The 27,613-nt window shown below is 31.1% G+C and overlaps 4 protein-coding genes across 12 annotated transcripts; 2 read left to right on the forward strand and 2 right to left on the reverse strand.

The window, feature by feature from the left end:
* Positions 1-572: 572 nt before the first annotated feature.
* On the reverse strand, positions 573-2,627 carry LOC137812598 (heavy metal-associated isoprenylated plant protein 7). The gene is made up of 5 exons (XM_068614689.2): positions 2,360-2,627; positions 2,056-2,275; positions 1,757-1,959; positions 1,512-1,599; positions 573-1,234 (listed from the first exon to the last, which is right to left on the reverse strand). Exons 1-5 carry the CDS (start codon positions 2,366-2,368, stop codon positions 813-815), a joined length of 942 nt encoding a protein of 313 aa, XP_068470790.1. The 5' UTR covers positions 2,369-2,627; the 3' UTR covers positions 573-812.
* Positions 2,628-7,529: 4,902 nt separating this feature from the next.
* Positions 7,530-13,070, forward strand: EMB2804 (tubulin folding cofactor B). Of its 7 annotated transcripts, none has more exons than XR_016518856.1 (9): positions 7,530-7,895; positions 8,018-8,177; positions 8,273-8,427; positions 8,495-8,613; positions 9,007-9,068; positions 9,232-9,273; positions 11,365-11,494; positions 11,626-11,695; positions 12,855-13,070. XR_016518856.1 is itself a non-coding variant. In XM_068614707.2 (9 exons), exons 2-9 carry the CDS (start codon positions 8,076-8,078, stop codon positions 12,900-12,902), a joined length of 732 nt encoding a protein of 243 aa, XP_068470808.1. In that variant the 5' UTR covers positions 7,530-7,895; positions 8,018-8,075; the 3' UTR covers positions 12,903-13,070. The 7 variants fall into 7 exon arrangements, 4 of the variants coding, with proteins under 4 accessions (XP_068470808.1, XP_068470807.1, XP_090155198.1 ...); XM_068614707.2 differs by having other exon boundaries at positions 11,361-11,494; XR_016518854.1 differs by having other exon boundaries at positions 7,544-7,895; positions 8,023-8,177.
* A 3,465-nt stretch (positions 13,071-16,535) lies between these two features.
* On the forward strand, positions 16,536-17,427 carry LOC137812604 (putative WRKY transcription factor 43). Its single transcript, XM_068614711.2, has 2 exons — positions 16,536-16,804; positions 17,059-17,427. The coding sequence occupies exons 1-2, from the start codon at positions 16,536-16,538 to the stop codon at positions 17,237-17,239; spliced, it is 450 nt and encodes a 149-aa protein (XP_068470812.1). The 3' UTR covers positions 17,240-17,427.
* A 4,262-nt stretch (positions 17,428-21,689) lies between these two features.
* Positions 21,690-27,103, reverse strand: LOC137812603 (SUMO-activating enzyme subunit 1A). 3 transcript variants are annotated; one of them, XM_068614708.1, is made up of 11 exons: positions 26,862-27,103; positions 26,665-26,766; positions 26,428-26,479; positions 26,058-26,253; positions 25,864-25,943; positions 25,623-25,739; positions 23,363-23,413; positions 22,760-22,826; positions 22,349-22,452; positions 22,162-22,266; positions 21,690-22,090 (listed from the first exon to the last, which is right to left on the reverse strand). In XM_068614708.1, exons 2-11 carry the CDS (start codon positions 26,751-26,753, stop codon positions 21,986-21,988), a joined length of 966 nt encoding a protein of 321 aa, XP_068470809.1. In that variant the 5' UTR covers positions 26,754-26,766; positions 26,862-27,103; the 3' UTR covers positions 21,690-21,985. The 3 variants fall into 3 exon arrangements, with proteins under 3 accessions (XP_068470809.1, XP_068470811.1, XP_090155196.1); XM_068614710.2 differs by having other exon boundaries at positions 26,858-27,100; XM_090299070.1 differs by lacking the exon at positions 26,862-27,103 and having other exon boundaries at positions 26,665-26,798.
* Positions 27,104-27,613: the final 510 nt, after the last annotated feature.

Below are 27,613 nucleotides of genomic sequence, written 5' to 3' on the forward strand. Positions count from 1 at the left end.
CAATTTAAATTTACGGGATAAAAAAATAAAAAATTATTTAGATTACATAATCGGATTATCCAACCAATGATCATCCTAAATAATAAATTCTCACCCATCTCTTCATTACTTTTGCTTTTTAGTGCGTAAAAAATCTTTATGCCGGGTCAACCATGTTTTATTTCTCCTCACTGTTTCCTGAATACGATTGAGGAAAATTTATATTTATGTTATGTCCGATAAGTTCTAAATAAAAACCAAATTTTACGAATTTTATTATTTACTTAACATGCATTTTATTTTTGCCCTTTACAGAAACCAGGTAAATAAAAAAAAAGTAATAAAATAATAACAAAGAAGAAAAATAGTTGATTTATATTATTTTGTTTTTTTGAGGATATCACCTCACTTGTTTGATCATCCTTTTTACACTAGGACAGAAAGGCAGAAGGTGCTGTTAGTTGCTACTCATAAATGCATACTTTATTTTATCCCAAGTTCCTCATTCACCTTCTCCCAAGAAAGTCACGGACAAACAACATGCAAAGTGAAAATACAAAGTAAAATCTTGAAACTGAAAAGCTATACAAACATTAAAATCTGTAATTACTTTTCACTTATATATATTTCCATATACATAATTCATATAATACTAACATTTTAGGAAAAGTACAATCAAGCATTACAAAACTCCACAGCTTATGTGTAGATTTCATTTCACTTTTGATTTAGCAGCAAAAGTACAGAAGGAGGGCACATCTATCTCAGGATATACCAATCAATCACTCACTCACTCACATACTTCCACTATTACCCCTCCCATTCCTCCTTTTTTACATCACACTACAGGCATTGGGGTTCTCATCACTGAAGATCTGTGGAGGGTAAGCTGGTCCAGGGTATGCATAGAACTCCATTCCATACCTTGGAGGGTTGTAATAATACTCACTCTTTCTCAGCTCCACCACTGTGCTTTCTTCTGTGCCTCCCTCTTCTGCTTTCCCTTCACCCTCTCCTTCTCCTTCTTTCTTCTCCTTCTTTTCCTCTCCTTCACCACCCTCTTTCTCCTTCTTCTCCCCCTCCTCCCCTTTGCTCTCTTCTTTTGCCTCCTCCTCCTTCTTCTCTGCTTCCTGCTTCACTATCACTGCATGCTTCCCTGTCCTCTTCGACACGTGCTCCACCAACTTCTCTGCCTCGAACACCCCCTTCACGCTCACCTCTGAACTCTTCAGATCTGCTTCCACTGATTCCACTCCTGCCATCATTTCCAACAATCTCATCCCATTAATGTTACATTAAACGCACATATTCAAAAAACTAGGCTGTTTCATCTTAATTAAATGCAATTCAAGTGTTACAGAATAACATAGCTGAATGGACCACTTTAATATTTTAACAATTCAATAACGCAAGAGAATCAGACTAGAAACTGCAAAAACCGATTTTGGTAACAAGTAACTGTAACTTGTTTTAGAATTGAATCACGGAATAAATCATAAAATCCCTCTTCTTCTCTAAAACGTTAGACATACCTTTCATTTTCTCTATGCGTCTCTTGATTTCTTGGGCGCAAGCTTCGCAATGCATGTGTACTCTCAAAACAACTGTAATAACCTGAGGCTGTGTAGAGCAAATAATCTTAGATGAGTTGAAAAACATGTAAAAAGGAAAATTCAGAGGCTGCACAGAACTCAATAATCTTGTATGAGCCAAGTTGAAAAGAAAAAATAAACGTCTATAATAAAATGAAAATGATAATGATGAATTGATTAATAACCTCTTCTTTCTTCTCCTCTGCTTTTGGTTTCTCTTCCTCGGCCTTTTTCTCTTCTTCGGCCGGTGGTTTTGGGATTGGAGAGAGAAGTTCAACCTTTCTATGGCTCTTCCTCTGTACTCTTTCTAGAACCTTCAGCGGATCCGCCTTTTCGCCTTTCACCACCACCTTGTGAGACTTGCAATCCGTGAGAATATCTTCCACCCCTGAAAATTCCGAGAAAGTTCTAGAACAATCAGACAACGTAAGAAAACAAAAAAGAAGAAGCGAGACACAAACGAAAAAAAAACGGTGGTTCTTACCTGGGAATCCTTTGAGGGAGCGACGAACCTTGCGGGCACAACCCTCGCAATGCATGAAGACTCTAAGCATGATTTCCGGCGGCGGCGCAGATTCTTCCTCCTTGGATTCCTTTTCATCTTTTGACTCCTCTGCTTTTTGGTCTTGCTCCGGTTTCTTGTCTTCCTTGGGTTCCTCTGCTTTTTTCTCCTCCCCTTTGCTTTCTTCTGGTTTTTTCTCTTCCTGGTTAGGAAAAAAACAAAGAAATGAGATAATGGTAATTTGATGAGAAGAAGAAAAGGAAAGAGAATGAATGGTTGCAGAGACCTCGCCCATTGGTGTAGTGGGACTCACTGCAGAGATAAGCTTGGTGCTAATGCTTTTTGGTGTGAAAAATTTCACTCCTTTTATTTGTGCTGCGTTTGTGTCTGTGTCGTGTTTTCTCTAATCTCATATATATATTTATATTTATGGCCGAATTGGTAGTAGAGGCGGCATCAGAATTGAAGCTACTCATTCTATCATCATCACATGACGTGGCATCTTTTAAGAGGCACGTGCAACGGGGGCTTCATGCTTCCAACACATGGTACTTGGTTCTGGCTACACTCTCACTTCACTATTATTTTACTTAAGCATTGTTTTTCCAATGTTCCACTTGTGCAGTTTTCGAATTCTCTAGAATCTCTTCTCTCCCCTGTGGCCCTCCCCACCACACACTCCTGCTCCTCCGCTCTGTTTCAACGGAACAGATCCCTCAAAATTACTGTCTCATTTACCATCCCTTTATTTTTTTACTCCAACATATTCAATTACTAATTTAATTAATTAGCATAACTTAATAATGTTTTCCACGTTACATTTTAAAGGAGGGCTCTTAATTAATTCTGCTTTCTCATCATTTGACTCACTGAGCTGGACTTTCATAAATCATGATTCACATTTTATATACGCCTAACAAAGCAAAATCATTTTTAATTTAAATAAATCATAACATTATTCGTATTGTAACTGATAAGAACTGCAAAAAAGTTTAGGCCTAAAACTCTTGCTTTAGTGACTCACACTGTAGTAGCTAGTGCTGTCTTAAACTTTATGAAAATTAGGTAATAATAAGTGGTGGAATATGAGGAAAATACTTGCAAGTTGAAGTTGATTGGACAAAAATTTAGAAGGATTCAATATGTTTATCTTCAAATTAATGAGTTTTGACTTTATTGTATAATATTTATTAGCTTTAAAAGAGTTGAATTTATGTTTACAGTGTTAACAAGTTACTGTGATGATTAGTAAAAAGTCAAATCACTATTTCAAATATTGTTTTTTAGTATTTATAATACAATGTTAACATTTGATCATTCTAAAGAAATGATGGATTTATTAAATAAATATTATTTATCTAGTTTGAAAGAAATTTTAGGGTCAAATTAATAATTTCATATTTTGGGAGAATTCAAATTAAAAAATATTTTGCAAAAACTAAAATTTCATTTTATAGAGATTAAATGTAATAGTTTAAAATTTTAGAGAAGAGAATTGTTTTTTTATAAAAAATAAAATAAAAACATAACAATATTTATGGGACTTTGATTTTTCTCAACTAATCGATTTTTATAACATAATAATTCTAAAAACAACAGATCAGTCAAAACAAATGGGCCTGTTAGTTTCTGCGTGTCTTTTTTAAAAATAAAATGAATACATTTATGTTTTTAAATGTCTATCTAACTTTTTATTTTAAAAATAAACAAGTTTTTACTTTTTATAATTAAATTTTATCTATTTATTGAGTAAATAATTATTCATAAAATTTAATTATTTAAAAAACACTTATTTTAAGTTTAAATGAACTGATGCAATATTTCTGTTTCAAAAACTACCAACGGTCCTAAACTGATAGTGGAATTTTTAAAGCCTAAAGCTAAGATTCACCTGTATATCATCCATGACTTATTTTTTTTTTATGATATATCTTCACATGAATATATCATTTTATCCAGCACATTATCTTAAAATGGATAAACAAGAACAAATACATATTAAACATTATTTTAATACTATAAAAGCCGATTGCAAAGCCCACCTTATATTTTTATTTTATTTTTACATTGAACTACAACTATTTATTTTTTCCTTAAAAAAACAATTTATTCCTTATTTAATATTTAAAATTATATAATGAATTAAAATAAAAAGTTACGGTCTCAGTTTGACTTTTTACTATAACTCCTTTTAGAATTTACCTTACAAACATTGAATAATTGGGTCCACCCACAACAAGATATGGTGAATTACTTTTTACTTTCAATCTCATAATAACCAACCAGATCCTCATTCAGATTTACTGTGTAAGCATAATCAATTATTCATAGTGAATATAATTGATTATGTACTATGATGTGCATTTGATAATTAATTATGTACTATGATGTGCATTTGATAATTATTTTTTTTTATGTTTTATAATCAATTATATTATTATGAAATTTTCGTTTTTCATTCATTGTTTTTTATCTTCATATATTAATTGTTTTTCATTTTACATTTTACGTCAAGGATAATTATATAAAATTGTATATGACATGCTGATTTTTTTTAGTGAGAATCGGAAAGATCAATCACTGCATTCGAAATATTGTTCTTTTTAGAGATTGATGTTCCTTCACAATTTTATCTTTAAAAAGTGTCTCACTGAATTTGAAGAAAAAATAGTATATAAACTACTGTTGACCTTAATTATTAAACTATTAAACAATGTAAAATTATATTGAAGAACTGAAATAAGTCTTTCAGTCAAAGTCTAAATAAACAAATTCTTCTAATTAAGAAATTTCAAACAATACTGTTTCTACCTTATGTATAGGATAGGAGATAACATCTCAAAATTGAATCACCACATCGTGAACTTTTATATTAGTTTTGCCCTAATTGATTACAAGGTATTGTGACCTTTTATATTAGTTTTGCCCTAATTGAGTTGAAATTTGTAATAGATATGATAAAGGGTCCTACGGATGGAGACATGAGTTGTGAAAACGTTACATACGTATTTGAGAGTAGGGAACACAAAGTTGCAGGGTTGAGGATTACCATGTGCTTCAGTACTCTTATCACCAACCCCAATCAGAACATCAGTACTCCCCTCACATGCACCCTCATTAATTCACCTAATAGCAAATCGAATAATATTAATCATTAATTACTACATCTTTCATTACTCACATTAATATATTCTCATTATACTTTTATAAACTTTCTCACCAAAACAATCCCATATCAACCAAACTTTCTATCCCTTTCCCAATTCTCAATATTATAATATAAACACACCAATGAACCCGCCAATTGGGACTGACATCTTTGTTTGAATTTGCAAATAAAAAAGTTCCCATTTACTTTAGAAAAAAGTTCCTCAAAAGGACCAAAATATTTAAAAGTAATATACAAAGAAATCAATATAGAAAAACATCTTTTTTATTTGTGTGTATGTATGAGTGTGATAAAAATTTTTATATTAAAGATTATACTTTGACAATCTAGGAATTGTATATAATTTTTTATTTTTTGATGTGACAGTTAGAATGAGTGTAAAAAAAATAAAAATTCTGAATATATGATGGTTTAAATTTTATTTTGGTTTTAGTGTATGAATTGGGGCACCCTAGGGAAGAGGGTAGGTTTAAGAGTGCATTTTTTTTTGCAGGGTTTGGTGAATGTCTTAAATTTTCATCACAGCAATGATAAAAGTGGCGTTCTTGTAATGAAAGCAGATAACTAGTTTCAGGTAATGCACCTAACTTGATTGAAGGCCTTCGACATCATTATTACCAAATAGATATACACAATTTCACTTTAAGACAAACTACCACCTAATTATTCTTATCTTCAATTTTATTAATTTTCCTGCACTACAACAACAATATGGTTTTAATGCTCACGTTAATTAATCAGGTTGCAATCTTGAACGCAACCTTAATTTATTCGAACTGTTGGATGTAACATGATGACAACAAGAAAATTATAGCTACGGGAACTTTCTTCAGAATTCTTTGTGTGAATATTAAGCAAGAAAATTAGGAGAACTTTGCTTACTTCATTCGGTTTACATTTTCCCCACATTTAAATCACATTAAAAAGACAAATTTCTAACAACTTTGCTAGATAGTTCCTAAGTTAACGTAATGAATTACTATGAAGACATATTGTGTACTGGTAGGACCCGATTGACCGAGAGCATGAATTAATAATATAATATAATAAATATGTGATAAGAAAGCAGTTATAGTTAGCGTTGAATGAGTCAAAGATATGTTATGGAAGACACTCTCATGACCTAGTGACCACTACACACGTTTTGATAACCGGTTACTTGATCTACGCGAGTGTGAAACCCAAATCAACCTATATAAAAGGGATTTCTGAAAGGGAGAAAAGATATGTTTTTGATATTCTAAGAGAATAGACTAATCACTAACACTCACTTAAGCGTCGGAATGTAATCGCAGGTACCCTGCCGATCGGCGGAACACGTGCGTGAGAGGAAGAGCTTTGAGGAACTAGAAGGTTACCGACACGACAGAAAATTGTGTATCAACGTGGATCAACATTACTCAGACCCTAATATCCACACAGGTACTTATTGAATCACAGTGATGCATGCAAGTGTTGAATGTTACTAATAAATATATCATTATTATGTAAATAGTTGGTTTCCTAAGGTTATTAATCAATATCAAAAGCTTTTAGCACTACTTAATTATTACTCCAGGTAACCCTAATATTAATTATGCAAGGTTGTTTTTCTTTTTGGTTAAGTGTCTTCTCTTAATATTATGAATTTGTGCAATATTTATATAAAAAATATAATTGATAAACGTGTACATGGATTTCTTCTACCAATAAAATCGAACTAAAATAATAAAAATACTAAAAAGGTTATAAAATAGAAATCAATTTTAAATACTATTATATAAATTAAAAAAGTTTTTATTATTAATAATTTATAAATTAGTATTGTTTGGAGAATCACTCTGAATCCAAAGTCGATGTGACAGTTGATTTCATTTTAAATTTTTTGCATGATATCTCTAATTCATGCCAACGCAACTGGACTGTGATAATTTAGGTCCAATTTAAAAACCACCCCATGTGGCCCTGTAATCTTCCACAACCCACACTGATTTGGGCCTCCTCGTGTTACTTGCTCAAACATCACCATCCATCCAAATCACCACCTCCTCAAACACTCAACAAATCTAATCAAATTTTTCACACTATGTCAACATGTCTCGTTACAAGCTTCAGTAGTGACACCTGGCAAAACCATGAAGACCCAAATCACACACTAGTCTTTTGCCATGGAACCTTTCTATCTCAACACGTAAACCAAACTTTTTCATCTACATTTTAGCGACCACGTGTCCCCTCATCATTTTCTCAAACTTCTTTTTTGTGACGATTAATGTTATTGAAATTGGTATGACTTGTGAGGAGGGAGGGGCGTGTAGGGTAGAGAAACCAAGTTGCATATTTGCAGGGAATTTGGGCCTGGTATTGGGCCCATCACCGCCAAGTGGTACACCTGTTACCAGAAATAATGTTAATGGTTTTATGGTGGAAGGAATATTTGTCCAAAATAATTATGCATAGAGTTGTGTGATGGCATGCACTGCATCCCAGAGTGGTTGTGAATGGAATGTGAATCGATTGTGCCATCAAATCACTCTTTTTCTAAGCTCTAATGTTGTAAAGGTTGGAGTAGACAATGAAAAGCACATATGTTTCTCACCAATACAACACAAACTAAGCATTTCACCCTCACACATGCATATATCAAAGGATTGTTGGAAATATCAAATTCATGGTAAAAATAGAACATAACTTTTATATCTAAGTTACTTTTTAAGACCAGGTTCAAAAAATCTGAAATTATATTTAAGAATAGTGTTTATTAATATTAATTTTTTTTGGTATCCCCGGGTTTAGAATAGTGTGCAGTAGCAGAGAGAGTGAAGAGGAAGAGAAGAAAGTGGCGAGGGAGGGGATGGCGTCCAGCATCCAAGTCCATGGGGACGATTCGGTGGTGTTGCGGGTCACTCATTCCAATATGAAAACCTTCAACTCCGATATCCGCTTCTCGCTTCAGGTTCATTCCTTTCCTTCCATTCCCATCGCTCTAAATTCATTCTTTGACACATCGCTTCAAATTCATTCTTTGACACATCGCTTCGTCGATAACAGCTCTCGGTGGAAGGCGTCAAGGATAAACTCTGGAAGAAATGCGGCACTTCTGTTAACTCCATGCACCTTGAGCTCTACGACGATGTTCGCAACGACAAAATCGCCGATCTCTCTGATAATTCCAAACCCCTTGGCTTCTATTCCCCTCTTGACGGGTTTGTATTTTAGGGTTTTCCTTTGGAATCGTCTTGCGCAATTTCCCATTGCGTTTTCCTGTGCCAGGTTTCGTTTGCATGTTGTGGATCTTGACCCAACTTCCATCTCCTCTGGTGGTTGGCTGGAAGATACTTCGTTGGTTGAAAAATACCAAATTTCTGAAGAAGCCTATAATAAGCGACAAGGCATGTCCCCTAAAAAACCCTCTTTTTTTTGAATTTCTATGGAAGGTGATTTGTGCTTGTGTAGAAATATCCGGCATTGCAAATAGAGTTCAACAGACATGTATTGTAGATGTAGAGGTTTTTATACGGCTACTATTTAGACATCATCTTTGGTATGACTTATATTTTGATGAGTGATTTCAAATTTTCAATCGTTGTTGGTAAAAATTGTTTTGTCACACTTGAACGGGTAATGGTATGATCCTGTTTTTTGAGATTTACGTATGTATGCTGTCAAAAACTCACTTACAAGTTATCATCAATGCATGTCTCACTGAGAAAAAAAATTATATTCTTATTTACACACTAAGGGGCTTTGTAGCTTATTAGCCATGTTTTACTTTACTGTAACAGACACTTTCAGAAAATATAAAGAAAAAATTACTTCCCAAGTTCCTGCGACTGTGGAGGCAAAGGTAAGCATTTGATTTATTCGTCCTTCCTAATCTGCTGTTTTAGTGCTTTTTGATTCCACATACAGATAAAACTATCATCCATATTAGAGTTTGTCATCTGTTTCTTGAAAATTGAGATGGATCCTTGCTGGCTTTTGGGTAATCTTTAACATTCATTGCACAGATACCAGACACCAGTATGGAAGACCTCTGTGCTAATGTCAAGGTTTGTCTGTTCAATTATTATATATTTTGTTTTATTTATTATATTTGTTGAAATAATAAGGTTTAGGTGGAAAATGAGGGAAATTGAACAGAGATACCGAAACAATACGAGGTTAGATTGATATAAGATGTGATGATAGATGTCCATAAGAAACTTATCTAATATTCCCCTTCTCGTTGACATAGTAATAAGGTAATTTGCTGTTTTAGTAAAACTAGTACAAGCCTAGCCCTATAAGTAATAAAACTCTTAACTTAGTAGCATAAATCTAATACTTGTCCCTGGTCTAAAGCTTAAGTTATAATCTACAATGTGAAGGGCCAATTATTCCCAAAGCTTGTGCTATTGGCGAAGGTTTGATTTCAACAATGATTTAATCTATTCATGCAAGAGCCTCTTGGTCTTGAAGCAAAAGTCATTACTGCTCAAGCCCAGTTTACCTTGTGTCAAAATTCAACATAATTATGATGTATGGGGAGTGGCAATAATCAACTTCCAGATGCACCCTTTCTCCCTTAATCAGATACAGACCATCTTCTCCATTCTGAGATCTCATAGTTCTTACAGCCAACACAGTATTTCTTGTATCAACATCTCCTTGTGTTGCATTTGAGCGTTCAAAAGTAATCAACGTTCTTCATCTTCTTCCTCATTGTGACCTTTTCGGTTGCAGTCATGAAAAGCTCCCTGGAGTTGGGAGGTACGGTATGCGTTTGATACATTAACAGTGAAGAAAAGAAAAGAACAGCCAGCCAGAAGAAAGTGTATCGTTTAGTATACTCTCCACTACTTTTTAGTGTGATTGGAAGATAGAAGGCGAGCTAGACACTTGAGGTATTTTGGTGACCTATTCTCTCCCAAACCAGTCCAATTCTTACCCATTTTTCCTCCCTGTCTCTACCTCTTATATAACCTAAAACTGTAATTGTGCCAAGTGTGCACCACACCACACAATTAGCTGGGATCCCATCCACCTATGTCTTGCCTATACTTCCTGGTGCAATCCTCTTTTAGAATCAGAACCCTATCACAATGCTTGCATGCTAACTTGATTGGAAGCAGATTCCTGCAAATCATATTTTGGGAGAATAACAAGAACAAGTCGAGTGCTGAAAGGCTGCCAAATCTGTCTGCTTATCACAAATAAGTGTTTCCTCCTAACTGTAGTACATGTTAAAGCTAAATTGCCAAAATCTTTTCAATTACTAGTCAATTTCAGAAGACTCCCTGGTTCAAAACTCAACTCCTTCTATTTATCAAGCCATGCATTTTTATTCCCTAAGGTTTAAGGGTTTTGTGTGCATTCATCGGCTATTAATTTTATTGTTTGATAAACTTAAGAGAGTTGAGTTTTAAGTCACTGTTTTCTAAATTCCTAACTTTTGTGTGGCCCATAAAAGGAAGTGATGCTTATTGAGGCGACATCATTGAAAATTATGATTTAGTAAAACAAAAAAAAAAATGGTTTCCAAGCTTTAAAAGTTTCTTGTTCTGCATAGGAAACTCTATTACAGCCTGCATTTTTCATCTTTTTCCCTGGACGTGTAGAAAAAAAAGGAAAGAAAACTTTGGTCAGTTTGTGGCCCAACTGAAACTAGTTTTAAACAAGGGAGGAGAGTGGGTGGGGTGGATGACTCAAGAAAAAAAGAAAGGATTATAAGACGAAAATGACTATGGGAAAATGGATGGTCTAACCAACAAATTAAAGAAGGCACGTGTAACCAAATAGAATATGAAATGAAATGTTTTGTAAGAGTTACAATTTGTATAATGTCAATTGCTAGTAGTATAATTAATGAGTACTGACTAATTATATCTATCACCTGCTTGTGGTAGGAAGTAGCCTCAAATACTTGAGTATTTTGGATGAATTTTTAATGCTATTTATTTGATGCTTCTCTTGGTGTTTTGTTTCTTTCGATTTCTTCATTTTTTATTTATGCTACTTTGCAATTTTGTATTGTTGAAGAAGTGATTTGTATTTTCCTGTTCACGTTATTGTTTATCATAGGTATATTTGTATGCATTGAATCTATTTTAATTGCTAATTTGTTAATCTACTGTTTCCAATTTCCAAAAATATTAAGGTAGGGTCCAGATGTGAAGTTGAACCTGGAGCAAAAAGAGGTGTTGTAAAATTTGTTGGTCGGGCAGAATCACTGGGTCCTGGTTTCTGGGTTGGAGTACAATATGACGAACCCTTGGGCAAACATGATGGCATGTAAGTAGCATTTCTACATCTATTTCTGATATGCAAATTAGTGTACTCAACTCCCAATTAGCCTATCATCTTAAGTTTTCTTAAGTATTACGTCCACACTTCTCTCAGAATTTTCCTGGGTTATGTTACAGGGTTAAAGGAGTACGTTACTTTGAATGTCCTCCATCTCAAGGTGGAATAGTTAGACCAGAGAAAGTGAAGGTTTGTTTAGAAACACATTGCAATTATATTTTAAATGTTGGGATATTTTCCAATACTGATGGTGGTTCTCTATTGTGATAAAAGTGTTAATCAACACCATGACGAAATTCCATTTAAAAGATCACATGTTTTACACCAAATATAATATAAAATGCATATTCTTATCCAAAATGTTTTTTTTTTCTTGCACCTTGTGTCCATAAAAGCAGATTATATTAATATTTAGTTATAGTTTTTACTTAGATGGACAGATTTTGTTGGGTGTAGATATGTGTTTTACTTCCAGTCATGAATTTTCTTTTTTCTTGACATGCTGCATGGCTCGTATTTTCTTTCTCCATCTGCAAAAAAGTATCTGTACGGGCATATCTAGTGAGAGCATGAGGGGAGGTAATCTTATTCATACAATAAAAAATTGGATGGTCAAAATTTTCAATATTACCAATTTAAAAACTGAAAATGTTCTCAAGAAGCCAGCCAAAAATATCTAAAATATCCTTTCATGAATCAGATTCAAACAAACCTTTACAAAACTTGAACATTATAAACACTTGTGCCAGAGGATGGTAGTTGAGGCTTAATTGCAACAGTAGCATCCTTATGCTTTGATTTGAGAGTAGAGGGTGAAATGAACCAATTTAGATACAGATAAAATGACTTTTGAGAGATTTTTTTAAAAAAAAACTACACTTCCAATAGAGAAGTTTTCAGAAGCACTTATATCTTTCTCCCATTGCATCATATTCATGATTGAGGCACAGGGGAAAGCATCGAGAAACTTCACACATCAATCCCTGGTGGGCACAGATAACAATGGAGTCCTTAAGTGCATAAGATAAAAAAAGCTCCACAATAATCTTAGAAGTTGGGTGCTTCTAATGGTCTGAATCAAGCTGTCTTTTTATAAAATATAATGGAACAAAATCAATGAAATAATGCAAGCACCCTTATAAAACTAAATGGTTGAGGCTTATGCAATTTCGCTGTGGTACTTCATTGCCTTTGGCAGTGGACAACCGTATCCTAGTTCCATGATAAAAAAATAAAGAAAAGAGGAAAATTATAATAGGTGCTATTTACCCTTATTTGCGTAAAATGCATTTAATTTCAGTTAACGTTTGTGCAAAAAATGTCATTTATCTGTATATTTCCTTGTCAGGTTGGTGACTACCCCGAAAGGGATCCCTTTGAAGAAGATGAAATATGAGTTTCAACGTGGAGGGTTTTCCTTATCTTAGTCCAGCATTTGTTTCGAGAACTTACTTTTGTTGGCAGTGGATATGTTGAAGGGTTTCATTGTGGTTTTTGAATTGTTTGTGTTGTTTTCTTAGAAAGAAAATTGACTGCAATGAGAAAAACATAAATTGGACGTTCATTACAATGGTAAAACGAGAGCCAACAAAGCGGGATGCTACTTTAGAGAACACTGAAATTGGTTTTTAATAGTCACTGAAAGGAGTTAGTGTAAATTTTGAAGTGCATATAATTTGGTAAAGGCCAGCACACGCCAAGACTAAGTTACTTTTTGAAGCCTTCTCTATTTAGCAGCATTGTGAAGAGCTTTTATATTTTGAAAGCAGTTGTATGTATTTTTGTGCAATCTTAGTAACATGTTCAAGTTCACATAAATACCATGCCTCCTATTTCAGCCAAACTATAACTAAACCAGTGGTTGAACTAGCGAAAAAAATAATTATTTTAAGACTTACATTTATAATTAAGTATTTAATGCTTTTAGGTCTGAAAAATTAATAAATATATTTTGGTCTCTTAAAAGTTTTCTTTAATTTTCATTTTTCTAACGTTAATACTTTTAGTTCTCATTAATTATGATGTTAATTAATTGCTTATATATCAACCAGAAGACTAATACGTGGTTTCCTCTTAATTAAGGCCTGAGTTTGAGAGTTGTGAAGGAAAAAATGTTTGAGAATACCAATAAAAGAATACCAAATTAAAAGTTATGTGGTCTGAAAAAAATATTAGAGATTAAAAAAGAATAAAATGGATCATCCACTAATAATGGAAAACTTGTTTTAAGATATTTTTTATTTTATTTTTGTAAGATAAGATTTAATGATGTTGGTTTCTAAAATTTGGGGTAAATTTTTTCTTAACTCTCGTATTAAAAGAAAGTTTATTCGAATTCCTCACATTTGGTAAATTATGATTTTAATTTGTTCAAAGATTAAAATCATGTCTTCTCAATTTAAAATATTTTATTTTGCTTGAATTATTTGAAATAAGGTCACGTACTTGGGTAATAAACAACTAAAATATGAAATGCAAAAAGGAAAGGCAATTAAAAAGTTGTTTGAAAGTATTATAGCACTGTTAATACTCTTTCCCCTAGCTATTCCACAAGTTGCTCGTGTCTTTTTCTTTTGGCAATTTCTTGGAAACTTGGCGTTTGTTTTATGAATGATTCTAATGACCTATTTCACGTTCATGCCGCCATGATTCACGAATCCAACTCCATCTTCTGTGCTCCATTCCATGTTTCTCATTTCAATATCTATCAAATATGCCACGTTCCTCAGTTGACAAAATGCTTACGCCTTTTACTCACTAATAAATTTTAAATGTAAACCATGTGTAGAAAAAAAACATATAACATCTTCAGTAACAGCTTAAAAATGCTTAACTATTTCCACTCTCACAATTTTTAAGTAGTTAATAATAAATAATAGTAAATATTATAAACAATAATAAATTTTAGATATGAATCCTCTAACAAAGAATATTTTGACAACTCAACTCTCCATATTTCCTTATTTCTTATACTCTCATATTTCAAACCATTCTTTCATGATTAAGAATCGAAAAATTCTTTGCAGGTGGACCTTTCTTATCTCTTTGTGATCGAACAACACAGCAGAATTCAATTCCAAATTCATTTTCAATAAGAACAATTGATGTTTATCATGAGATTTGAGTAAAACTTATTCGTGGTTTACAAATCCTAAATAGCTAGACAAAAATTCAACTTACTTTTTATTCATAAAGAGATTATTCTCCGTGTAAGATTTTGTAATGAGGCTTATTATTTTGAAATAGAAGATTTTTTTTTTTTACACATAATTGTTTACAATAATACTTATTATAGGTTGTTAACTAGTATAAAATGATGATTGACATTTTTATTTAGACCAAACCGATATCAAACGATGATTGACACTTTTACTTAAATCAAACAATATCAAATCTTCATAAATTTTATAAAAGACCAAATGGTCTAACAATACTCTTCGAGACCAAACAATTATTGGATCAATAGTGCTTGACCGATAATCAAAGGATCATTGAAATTTTTTGCAAACTTAGACCAAATAGTCAAATAGTACCCTGAGACCAAAAGGGCATTGGATCAACAAAGAATACTTAGCTGGGATCAAATGGTCATCAAACAATTTTCTCAAATTTGAACCAAAAGTCAAGTACTATAGTTTGAGTTCAAACCATCATAGTAAATGATCAAATTGTTACATAAAAATGATTAACAAACATTACTCAAAAATCAAAATTAAAGGTCCACCTATTCTAAGTTCAAACTGAGCTCATTTATCCTTCTAGGTGATCCACTTTAACAATTTTTTCGAATTCCAAACTGAAAGACTTATGTACATAACCCAAATTATCACTATATACATTTGGACCAATAACTGTTAATTTAATATAATATTTAACATATGAATTATAGGTTACTAACAATTATAAAATTCATTTATATCTTATAATTATTGTTTAATAACTTTCTTAATAATCAGAATTAAAAAAAAATACAAATAGGCACAACTCAATTTTTCTTATTCTCTCATGAATATCATATATTCTTAAGAGTATTTTAGACATTCACATCCTCTTTCATTATGATGAATCAACACTATAAAACTCGTTCATAAGTCTTCTCTTTTCTTTTCCACTTGATAACTCTTCTAATACCTCGTAATACATTTTCAGTAAGAAGAGAATGTTTTTGTGATGCTTAATTAATCTACTTTTTAAATATGAACAACGTGGATTTCACACAGCTTCTACCTCCTGTAATCTTGGGTTAGTAAATTTGAAAATAATTAAATTAATGCGTTTCAGTTGACGATGGTACTAGTTCCTTTGATATGGAAAATTGGAATTTCTGATATCTGCGCATTACTTGAGTACACTACATGTTATTCACGGCAACTATGGCCAAATGCATGATAATATACAAACTCTTAATAATTACGTGTATTCCCACCTTAAAATTATTAAGATAATGTTATTAATTAGAGGTAAATTATAATAAATATTGATAATTTTTTAGTACAATATAAAAAATTATAGTTTTAGTTAAAAAAAATTAATTTTATTAATAATTGAAGTAATTGAACACTTATTTATTCTTTGTTATTAATATATATATATATATATATTATATGTGTGTTTATTAAAAAATTAATATTAATATACAATTAATCTTAAAGAAAATATTTAACCTTTATTTTTGTTTACTTTATAAATTTAAAATATTTAATAATTTCTTTAAGATTAATTACATAACTATTTACCTTTTATCAAACATAACATTTGAAGAATACATTGTATTCTTTTTCAAAGTTTTTATAAATTTTGGTTTAGGATTTAGAGGATAACAACAACGTGGTGTAATTTTGTGATTCTTCTAGAAAAGTGGAACCAAAAAAAGAAATTATATTATATATAGTTCGTGCTTAGTCAGGTAAATTGGATGTTGACTAGACCTGTTGACTTTCTTGCCGCCCTCATGTTTCACCTTCTTACAATTCATTATATATACACTGCACAATCGATTCCTCTTTTCTTATTTCTCATTTCTCATTCAATGGAGAAACATCAACTATTCAACCCTATCTCATCTTCATCTTCATCTTCATCATCTCCTTCTACTTCTTATTTTAATAACTCTCATGTTCATCATGTCAAAAAGGGTGCAGGTTTCTTAAGAACTCCAGAGCCAAGCCAGAAAGTTGGCAAAGAAATGAAGCAGCACAGATTTGCATTTCAAACAAGGACTCAAGTTGATATACTTGATGATGGATATAGGTGGAGAAAGTATGGGGAAAAGTCCGTGAAGAACAACAAGTTCCCTAGGTTTCTCTTCTTCTTTCTTTTCAATCGTATATTCACACAGATTATATTCATCTGGGGTGTAAAAAACTTCAGCATATAATAGAAAAATTTCAACCTTTTAAAGCACGCTACAACAACGTACGTAGAAGTTAGTTTACTACTTCCAATGAAACCACTCACTAGAATAAATCATTTCCATAAACCTTATCTTATATACCAGTTTTATGAATTTCAGTTAGATTGTTAATTTGTTTTTGATGTTTTGATGGCTTCAGAAGCTACTACAGATGTTCTTATCGAGGGTGCAATGTGAAGAAACAAATCCAACGGCATAGCAAAGACGAAGAGATTGTGGTAACAACCTATGAAGGGACTCATTCTCATCCTGTGGAGAAGCCAATTGAGAGTTTCGAGCAGATATTGAAAAATCATCACATATATAACCTCACTCTATAATTAGACTATTTCCATAAATGTTAGAATAGGTTACTCTAACATGAGGTTAAAGGTGGTGAATACCATTTCAATGTATTTTCAGTTTCAACTTCTGAATTTTCCATCTTTTAGACTAAGTTTAAAAGAGAAGAAAAAAAAAGAAAGTAAGAATATCTCAATATTTTTAATAACACTTTTTTTTTTCTTTATGTTCTTGCGGGAAGGTTACTTCTTACATAATTGTTTATGGTTCTTGAACGTGTATTTAAAATGAGATTTATCTCTCAATGAATCTCTCTATACTGTCTTCAAAGATTTGATCTTATATACAAATGTTTCTTTTGTCATATAGTTGTTAAATGTTTCCTTAGTCATATAGTTGATCATTGATGTTTTTGGAGGTTATGTGCATTCAAAACCAATTTTTTTTTAAAATGATTGAAATATCTCTTGAATATTTTACATTAATTCATTTTTTTACTAATAAAAAAATGATTTACTATTAAATATATTAGTATAGTTAGTACTTAGTAAAAAAAAATAACACACATAAGTTAGTGTAACCCAACTTAAGCCAAAACTATTTGAATTAAATTAGATAAGAGCCATAAACGCCACTATCCTTCCAATTCATAATAAACAAAGCTATCGCTTTCTGTAATTCCCTCTTCTATCAGCAGACATAATGAACATAGATTCTAGTCTCTTCGTCTTTTACTAAAATTTGGTGAAATTTTAGAAGAGTTTGTTTGTTTTTCTTATATATTTTAAAAATAATGGTAATCAATAATTTATTTTTAATCATTGGATTAAAAGAAGTTTGAATATGTTTAAAGCAATTAAATTTGAAATAATTAGTTTTTTTTTCTCTAAATAGAAAATTGATTTTTTAATCTTTCTAATTTCAAAAATATTAGCTGTAATCCCCTGTCTTCTTCCTTTTTTGTCATATATATAGAGAGAGAGATAGACTAACATGTTAAAAATATATTTTATTAAAATATGACTAACTATTCAGTTAAAGACATTTCTACTCAAAATTTTAAATCATATTTCATTGAAGTATACAATAAATTAAATTTTATGAATAACAGATTAACTAAACATATTTTTTTTAATCATGGTTAAATTCTAATTGAATACTAGTATACATATTCTTTAAATTTATATTATATAATAAGCCTCTTAATTATTTATAATAAGTAATTATAACTCGTTAAAATTAATATCACATTAATATTTAAAAAACTCATCAAATAAAGCAAAAGCATCTATTCCAAAAAACTTAAATTAATATTTGAAATGTAAAAGAGAGAATAAGTGAAAGAAGAAAAAGTCATCAATTACTTTTTATGCATGCAATGATTTTTACATGCATACAACATACACAAACGTATCAGACACCACAAAGAGAAAGAAAGAGAAAAACTTAAATAGCATTAAAAATATAAGTGATACAACACAATCTTGACAATAACATGATTTTAAATTTAATCTTACAAAATTATTTTATAAAATAAAACCTACACTCACTTATATATTATAATTTAATATTATTTCTATACTATGGAACATTTTATAAATAAAGCTTATAAATATCAGAAATATTGTATTGGTTAATGTTATTTTGTTCTAGATACAACGCACAACACCATCTCTTAAAAATGAAAGTTTGAAACGTAAGCAGTCAAAACACCAAAGATAAAGACTTATCGTTGAAAAATCTTGCTTGCAATGCAAAAGAATTGAATTGAGTGGCTGCTATTCATCCCATTGCATCAAACTAAGTCTCTATCAACTTTAATAGACGCGTGCCCTAACCAAACATTTTTCTTCCCCTTTTTACATACACATGGTTCAACCATTACAATAAGAACAAAAAATTATGGATTAATAATATGATTCTTGCGAACCAAAATTTGTTTTTCAAAATACCAGATGAATCTTTCATCTTCCAGAATAAACCTGATCGTTCATAACCAAGTTTTTTTTTTTCAGTTTTAGGTGAATGCTACATGTATTATTTATTCTATATATATTGAAACTATATTTGAATAAAAAAATTAATTATATAGAATCAAATATTCTAAAAAAAATAATAATTGTGAATATGACGTGGGTAATTACTTTTTTTTAATTTACGTGTAAGTTTATAATATAATATAATTTATACCTATATATAAAGAAGATTATCCTCTTTAACTTCAGTTTTTTTTTTATGCATTGAATAAATAACTAATTATTTTTATAATTAATTGAAAACTGATTTTTCTTTTTTCTTTTTAAAATTAATATTCTATCATTTCGTAAATAGCGGTTTTTTTTTTGCCGATAACTCAGTCTGTGATTGTGACCTTCGTCAACAGTATTTTGGCGGACGACCATCTTCAAATGTCTCGTGTGGGTGATCTGGATGGAGATGTGAACGAAGAGCAACACTCCAATTACATCCTTCTTCATGGACAACCTATTCTTTCCATCACAAATGTGACATCAAAGCTTCTCCAAATTCGTCAATAGCATTTTGAGTCTACGACTTCTAATGCGATCTTTCTCGCACGAGGCAGGGAAGAGGTTCACTGCATTATGAAAAAATGACTATTATGGAAGATTGGATTGGATTGAGGAGAGGATGTGTGAGAATTTGAGAGAGTAGATGTGTAAGGATTTAATAGAGTGGATGTATGAGGATGTGAGAAGAAAGTGTGAAGAAAGTGAGGTTGTTTAGATTAGGGTATGTTATGGTGGATGTGTGAGAAAAGTTTATAGGAGTTTGTGAGTGATGAAATGGTTGTGAGGTTTTTTTAATTTTTTTTTAAAGTGAAAAATGCAACTTTACTAATTTATCATTGTATTTAAAAATATTTAATTAATGAAATATGATGTATTTTTTATGCAGATTTGAGTTAATTGAAATATTTTAAATTATTTTTGGTACAATTGAATAAGTTATTTCGATACCGTTAAATAATTATTTTCGAAAGAAATACGAGTTATTTAATATTATCGAAACATAAAAATAATTATAAAAAAATATTATTAAGCATATACAAATTTATTGTTATATTTATATATACATTTTGAAAATTTTTTTATATTCATTGATTTAGAATAAAGTATGAAATATCATAATATGATAATTGTGATAAAAAAAATAATAAAAATGAAAGGTGTTATTATATATTATTGCATAAATAACAAAACAAAAATGAATGCCAAAAAGAGAAAACACTATCATCCTAGGTGGTTTTCCTCTCAAATCTTTGCATATGAAGAGGATTAGAAAAATCAGACATCCTTTCTCTTGAACAGTACAACCTTTCAAACAAACAGAACATTAAAGTCATTGTTTGGGGCGGTGTCCACACTTTCTTCTTGACAATGTTCGTTTTTTTATTTCTCTTTATCAAATTGATCATTCTTTCTTTTATTCATTGGTTCCATCAATTTGAGAATTATGACTTTGAAAATGTAAATGATAAAAAAAATGTTAATGTTTTTGCTAGTATAATATAATATATATATGTATATATTGCTTCAATGTATTTTTTTTATAACAGTATAATTTATATTATGATTTAAAAATATTAACCAGAGCAAAATAAGAAAACAATTTGCATTGAATAAGGGACCAAGTCTCTTTTATGTATTATAATAGATGCAGGGACCAAGAAGAGAAAGTATGAATAAGGGTGTCAAATTTGGGCAAATATTATTTTTGATAGAATAAAACCTTTTTTCCGTTTACAATTATTTTTTTATGAATTAAAATATATTTAGAATTAACAGCAAAAAAAATAAAAATCAACTAATGGTGATGAAAATAATATTAATATCGTGGAAAGGATTTACAAATAAATATTTTGGTTTTCTGATAAGTTGGCACTAAAAAGAGATCAAAACAATGGCCATAAAAACAGTATTCTTCCGAGAAAACAACGGGAAAAACCAATTATATTATGATATTTGTTAGTAATGCATATAGGTTAAAGAGTTATATTTATAAACATTAAAAATCAATATGATACATGCTTAACATTTGAAAAAATTATGTACTTAGATTTTTGTGTGCAAATTTATTGGTAATGAATAATTCCAGTACTAGAATTGCAAATAAATAACAAAAACAATCAAAATTTATATAAATAATTATTGAATGATATAAAAAATAAATATATGCCTAAAGAATAATCAAATATATCTTTCATCATCTTCATTCGTGCCAAATGATATATGATTTGACCAATTATACAGAAAAAAGTACTTAAATAAGGACATTATTTTACTTATACATAGAATGTAAATTTGACCTGTATCTGCCATGCTCTGTTACCTATTATGCTGTATTCGATAAAATAGATAAGTAAAAAACTGAAAAATAAAGTAAATGTTAAATATGTTTAATTAAATAAGAATAGAGAAGATTTGAAGAAAAGCAAATAACCAGATGTAGCCACTAGAGAAGACCACATAAACAGAAGGAAAATATGGATTCGTAACTTCAAAAGCCATTCGATGATGAAATACAATCCACGGTCCAAAGCGCTTACATACACTTGAGTGATCAGTGTCTTCATCACCAGAGGATCCTAATCCTAACAGTCATTAGTCTAGATAAATAATTACCAACTAAGAAACTATATGAGCAGTTAATAAATAAGGTCAGTTTCTTCTTAGAGATGAGATCTTTGAATTTTACTAGTTTTCTGTGCTGTTTTGGCATAATCTTACATCCCTACTTTAGATTACCGAAGATTCAGCCCTTAATCAATTCGCAGATATGTCTTCTATAATGCCCTTCCCATCGAAAGCATCAAAAAAGAAAAAATTCTTTAGGGGGTCTCCTTTCCCAGAAATTGCTTTGATAACCTCCTGTGATGTTACAAGTCAACCTAATCAGTTAAATATCACAATTTTAAAACGCAATGAAAACTAGTAAATACCTGTCCAAGAATTCCCCCTATAACAGCACAAACAGGAGGAAATTCTGTTGCATTTGTCACCAATCTTTCCAAAAGAGTGTCAGGTACATGTGATTCGTTGAGAGACTGTCAATACAAACATAAAGATGAGATAGATAAAAGACTTTTGTAAAACATAAACAAAAATATCAAATTCCAGGAAGCATACTTGTCCAGTACAAAGGTCCTTTTTCAGCTTAAGAACAGCAGAAAGATCTGCAATTGAAACTTCCCCTGCACTACGTCCTTCGGCCTCTTCAAACTTTTCTATTACTGCAACGACAACTAAATGTTACTGACTGCAAATTTGTCTGTAGACCAGACTGATCATAAAATACAAAGGAAGAGAACAAAAAAGAGATGTTTTAATTGTTTACTTCAGGATGGAAACAATATTGTTTCACACACAAGATGCAAATTTTCACTCCACGTCTTTTCACTATATCTTCTGTGTTAACAGAGCCTAAGGACCCAATCAATAAGGCAGACAAGAAAAGTTTTCACTGTCCAATTGATTAGAATAATTTCTCTTTCTTCTATGTATTTTACGTACAAAACAGTGCAGTATAGTTTATCATACCTCTCATTGCAAAGTACAGCTTTGACATTCTCTTGTGAAATGACCTCCAAGGTACCGACAATGCATCCTGCAGCAAAAAAAAATATCCATGCTCACGAAAATAGCTCTCAACTACAAAAGCATGGCAATTCCAGTAAACTATTGAAGACTTGGACAACCAAGACAAAAGAATCACAAGCACAACAACTCTAATCCCACATCTACCATTTGAGCTTGTTAAAGCCTCACTTTTGTTTTACAAAATCAACACAACTCTGAAATTTGAATCCGGGAAAGAAATCACATGGGCAACATGACAGACCTAAAGTACATAATAAAAAAAGAGGGCACTTCTCTTTACTGAGTTCTAGATTATGATATTAGGATCACTGAATTTAAAGGAGGTAAGCATTTGAAGTCATCCCATGGGTATCTGACGCAAAATTAATAGCCTGGTATGCTATAATGGCTATCCATTGCATCAACTATCCTTCAGGTCTAAATAAACATTATTCCAAATGTTATTTTCTTTATCTTTTGCAATTGATAAAATAGATACATAGGAACAAATGGAAGGTCTTAATGGATTGCAAGAAAGATTATAATGGATTAAGACTAACATACCTCAAAAGAAGGATATTTCAGATCGCATTCAATAGTTTCATCCTGTTTTTTCTGCCAAATAAGAATAGAGCATTAAAAAGAAAATAGAAGTTGAATTAGAAAGCACAGGATAGTCTGATGCTTATCATTTATTACTTTCAATCATGGTAGTAGAATCGAGATACAAGTAATGTATCGGAGAGCTGATATTATGAATCGTAAATTGTTTCGTATCGTGAATCGTAAGATTCATAAACATTAAAAAATTTAATATATACTTAATTATATAAGATATGTATACATGCAAGATACAATAAATTATATATATGTATATATATACCACACAATTTCACCAAAACAACCTCTATGGTGCATACATGTTATTAAACAAATTATGTCTATCTTTTTTTATTTACTCATTTTTTAAAATCCACACTGATTCACACAATACGAAATCGTTTCGTTTCGGGATTCAGCGATTCTTTGTGTGAATCGCATGATACAACTAAGATTCAGGGACGAAAAAGATTCTTCACACGATTCGTATCGTGGGAGGGTGAAACTGTATCGTTTCGTACGATACGTATCGTGAATCGTAAGATACTAACTACTATGCTTTCAATCACAAACAATTTGATCTCGTAACAAAGCATAGCAAGGTTGCTAAAGTCGAGAGTCATTGTAAACTTATGAACGCTCCATAAAGTTGAATTACAAACTCACAAGAGTTTAACTCAATATTAAATACCTATAATATACTGAAATATACTATCAATCAAATATCAATATTACAAGGTAAACATTGCAAGATACCTCTGAAATATAAATATTAGTATTATTTAGCTAATTATATTATAAAGTATATTTAGTTGTTATGTTATTGCTATTACTATTTAGTTTATTATATTTTTTATTATTATTATTCTTAATTTATTGTATCATACATTATGTTTTATTATTATATTTCATATTTAAATGCTACGATTATATATATATATATATATATATATATATATATATATATATATATATATATATATATATATATCCCTGTTATATAACATTTCTAATAAATAATTATTTTTTAAATATCAAAGTATCCTACAGTCTAATAATGGTATAACATATCATTAATAAATAAAAACAAAAGAAAGGGTTAAAAAGAAAAGACAGCCCAAAAATCCTATAAAAACAACCTAATTTGTTTCTTTCATCCCATCCAGTTCTTTCACAAGAACAGATGACAGAGACTGCTGGCAACACAAATGGTGGCAGCTAAAACACCAAAAATGGGGATGGACACTCTTCTCTGCCACCCTGCTATCACAAGACAATTACGCCTGATTGACATTCATGCTGTCAATCAACACCAAAAACCATCGTTTTGAGCAAAAAGTTTTGACCAAAACAAGCTCCCAAGTTTGTGTGCAAGTTCAACCGAGCTTGCTCAAAACGTGTTTGCAATCAAGTTAAACAACTGCATCATCATGGAGACTAAAACTCATCCCAAATCTCCGATTAACACACAAGTTTTAAAACCATGAGCATAAGAATAAAACAAAAATGTTTTTGAAAATTCTTAACGACTCTAATTATCAAATAGTCAAACATAGAATCCAGAATCATGTGCTGATAAAATTATTCTGGGCCCAAAGCTTTTTCTTTTTGGCACTGAAAGTTTGCTGCATGGGCCCACTGTTTTTGGCCCAATACTTTTTATTTTTATACTTATGTAAAAACACTTTTAACAATTAATTGAAAATACATCAGCAGTTTTCTTTACTCTTTTCCCTTTCATATTTTCTCCATCTTCTTCGTTTCTCACCACAGAGTTGTTCTTGAGGATTCCATTTTATTTTGTTCTTGCTATGCAGTTTCTTCTCACGCGCTCGTTTTTCTCTTCATTGCAATTCTTGTGTAATTTTGTGCAATCTTAAGGATTGCGATTTATGGTGTTATGGGCATCACTAAGAATATAGGCATTTAATCTTCATCCATCCTAACTTACACATTCACTAACTTTTCTGTTTTTATGACCTTGTACTTATTCTTCCAGTGCAGCCTCTACCACTCATAGCAAGGAAAAAATATAAAAAAAATGACGACTATCATAGATTTTTTATTCATTGTCATCTCAAATAGAATAGAAATTGAGTTCTTTACAAATCATAGTCATATATCGAAGCACATAAATAGACACTACAATATCAAAGAAATAATATCAAGTCATAAAATCCAATAACTAATTATGACAAATTAGTTCCACAAAAGTGTAGCGTACCTTTGAATATTTATAATCCTGCAAATCAACAAAAACTTCACCACAAGAATCCCTACAGTCAACAGCATAAAATGCTACCCGTTTTGATAGCTTTCTGCATTTGTCATTAGCCAGTTTCTACAGAAAAAGAATAAAAGCAAACAAGAATATTAAAAGACACTTTACAGTATGAGAAATGTCTAAAGTAATTTGATGTACAGTAACTATGTACAGCCTCAGAAATAAAAATATTCCAAATTACTTTGGCTGAGAGTGAGCAACAACTGACGACGACAACATCGAACTTGCTGAAGAATTCAACACCAAAGCTTGACAAATCCCCTGAAGCCACGATGAACAACAGAAAGTACAAACACAAAACATAATGTCAGAAACCACAAGAAAGATGCAGAAGCAGAAACCAAATTAAGAAGGGAACAGGTTTGAAACAAAAACCTTTCTCAACTGAAACACGAACCATAGGATTGAAATCTTTAAGAGAATTACAACAAAGCTCGGCAAGGGTCTTTCCACTATACACATTCTCAACAGGAGGGATGAGAAAGTTTGAGGAAAGTGCCTCCTCGGTGGCAACACGATCATCTACTAAAGTCAGACTACCTACTCCAGCAAGAACAACATTCTTGCAAAACTAACCAACAAAAGGAAACTCAAACTCCATACAATATAACAAAAACATGAGAAGGATAAAAAAAAGTGCAACAAGAACAACCAGTAACCAAACCCAACAACCTATTTTACTCATTGTTATGTTGTGTGTCAAAGTCAAATTCGAGAAACCAAAAAGATAAAGTTGTAGGTTTACCTCAGCTACGGTTCCTTTCATTCCATAGACTAAGACATGAGCTTTGCTTAATCTAGATAAACCAGAGTAACAAAAAGAAACTATAATTAAAATGCTATATACAGTATTTATTTAAACTGTTATTAAATTAGATGCAACGATAAACAAAAATTAGCAGAATTTAATTAGGTTATAAGAATAAACAAATCGAGCGTACAACAATTCAGAATTTAAAATTAAAAGAAGAAGAAGAAGTACCTTCTTTGAGCATCAGCTCCCCAAACCCTAATTTGACGGTCATACAAAGCAGTCTCCTGCGCTGTCAACTCCTCGCCGTCGCGCTCCATTCCGAGACGCAACCTGCTCCACGACATCATCGAAACATTCACTTCCAATTTTCAAATTCACAAATAATAAGAAACAAGAACAAATTAGCAACAATGACAAACACCCACTCTCGCTGAATCCTCTCAAAAGCAAAATTCAGTTTCTGGTTTCAAGCTTTCAGTAGCGCAGAGAGGAGAATAATCAGTGACGGTGAGTGTAATTTTTTTGGGGGTCAACTGTACCATGAAGAAAAGGGTCAAACAGCCGAAGCCCAAGATCAGTAATTAATTGGGCTTTGCTACTTTGGATCTTATGCATAATTTGGGGATTAACTGGCCCATGATGGAAACCTTATTTGTAAAGCATTTGGTTAGTAGATGGAAAATGACCAAAGATTATTATTTTTATAAATCTCCTCTTATTATTAGAGCTAATTACGTAGTTTGTTTCTTTCAATGCTTCGTATTCCTTTTATTTCGGATATTACATTATTTTTTATATAACAAAACAATTTTATTCAACTGACATGGTTCTCAATTAATTAATTACGTGATTATTTTATTTATTAAAAAAAAAATTATATGCTACATAATTTAGAATAACTCACAATGAATTGTACCGTCAAAATTTGAACTTCAAGCACAAATCAAATTAAAATAATTATTTTATTAGTTTTAAACTGCATATAATAGCAAAAAATATAGAACACTAAACCAAATATAATTTCTTAATATATCTATATAAATTTTATAAATTATTAAAAATATTTTTAATAAATTTAATATTGAAAATCTCATATCGATTAAAAATAAGATCAATTTACCCTTATAAATAAAGCAATCATCATCTTATAAACCAATTTTTGTAAGGTTAAATTAAA

The sequence above is a fragment of the Phaseolus vulgaris genome, chromosome 2, assembly GCF_051622355.1.
Source record: "Phaseolus vulgaris cultivar YP4 chromosome 2, ASM5162235v1, whole genome shotgun sequence".
Taxonomy (NCBI): Eukaryota; Viridiplantae; Streptophyta; class Magnoliopsida; order Fabales; family Fabaceae; genus Phaseolus; species Phaseolus vulgaris.

Bases quoted from the DNA above. Each gene is read 5' to 3' on its own strand.
- LOC137812598 (XM_068614689.2), bottom strand. The intron at 1,960-2,055 runs GTAAGAACCACC...CGGAATTTTCAG, and splicing joins CTCCCTCAAAGGATTCCCAG to GGGTGGAAGATATTCTCACG. The intron at 1,600-1,756 runs GTTATTAATCAA...TGCTCTACACAG, and splicing joins CAGAGGAGAAGAAAGAAGAG to CCTCAGGTTATTACAGTTGT.
- EMB2804 (XM_068614706.2), top strand. From the start codon at position 7,691: ATGGCATGCACTGCATCCCAGAGTGGTTGTGAATGGAATGTGAATCGA. The intron at 7,896-8,022 runs GTAAAAATAGAA...GGTTTAGAATAG, and splicing joins TTGGAAATATCAAATTCATG to TGTGCAGTAGCAGAGAGAGT. The intron at 9,069-9,231 runs GTAAGCATTTGA...TTCATTGCACAG, and splicing joins CTGCGACTGTGGAGGCAAAG to ATACCAGACACCAGTATGGA.
- LOC137812604 (XM_068614711.2), top strand. From the start codon at position 16,536: ATGGAGAAACATCAACTATTCAACCCTATCTCATCTTCATCTTCATCT. The intron at 16,805-17,058 runs GTTTCTCTTCTT...TGATGGCTTCAG, and splicing joins AAGAACAACAAGTTCCCTAG to AAGCTACTACAGATGTTCTT.
- LOC137812603 (XM_090299070.1), bottom strand. From the start codon at position 26,783: ATGATGTCGTGGAGCAGGTTGCGTCTCGGAATGGAGCGCGACGGCGAG. The intron at 26,254-26,427 runs GTAAACCTACAA...TTTGTTGGTTAG, and splicing joins TGAAAGGAACCGTAGCTGAG to TTTTGCAAGAATGTTGTTCT. The intron at 23,414-25,622 runs GTACGCTACACT...CTTATTTGGCAG, and splicing joins AGGATTATAAATATTCAAAG to AAAAAACAGGATGAAACTAT.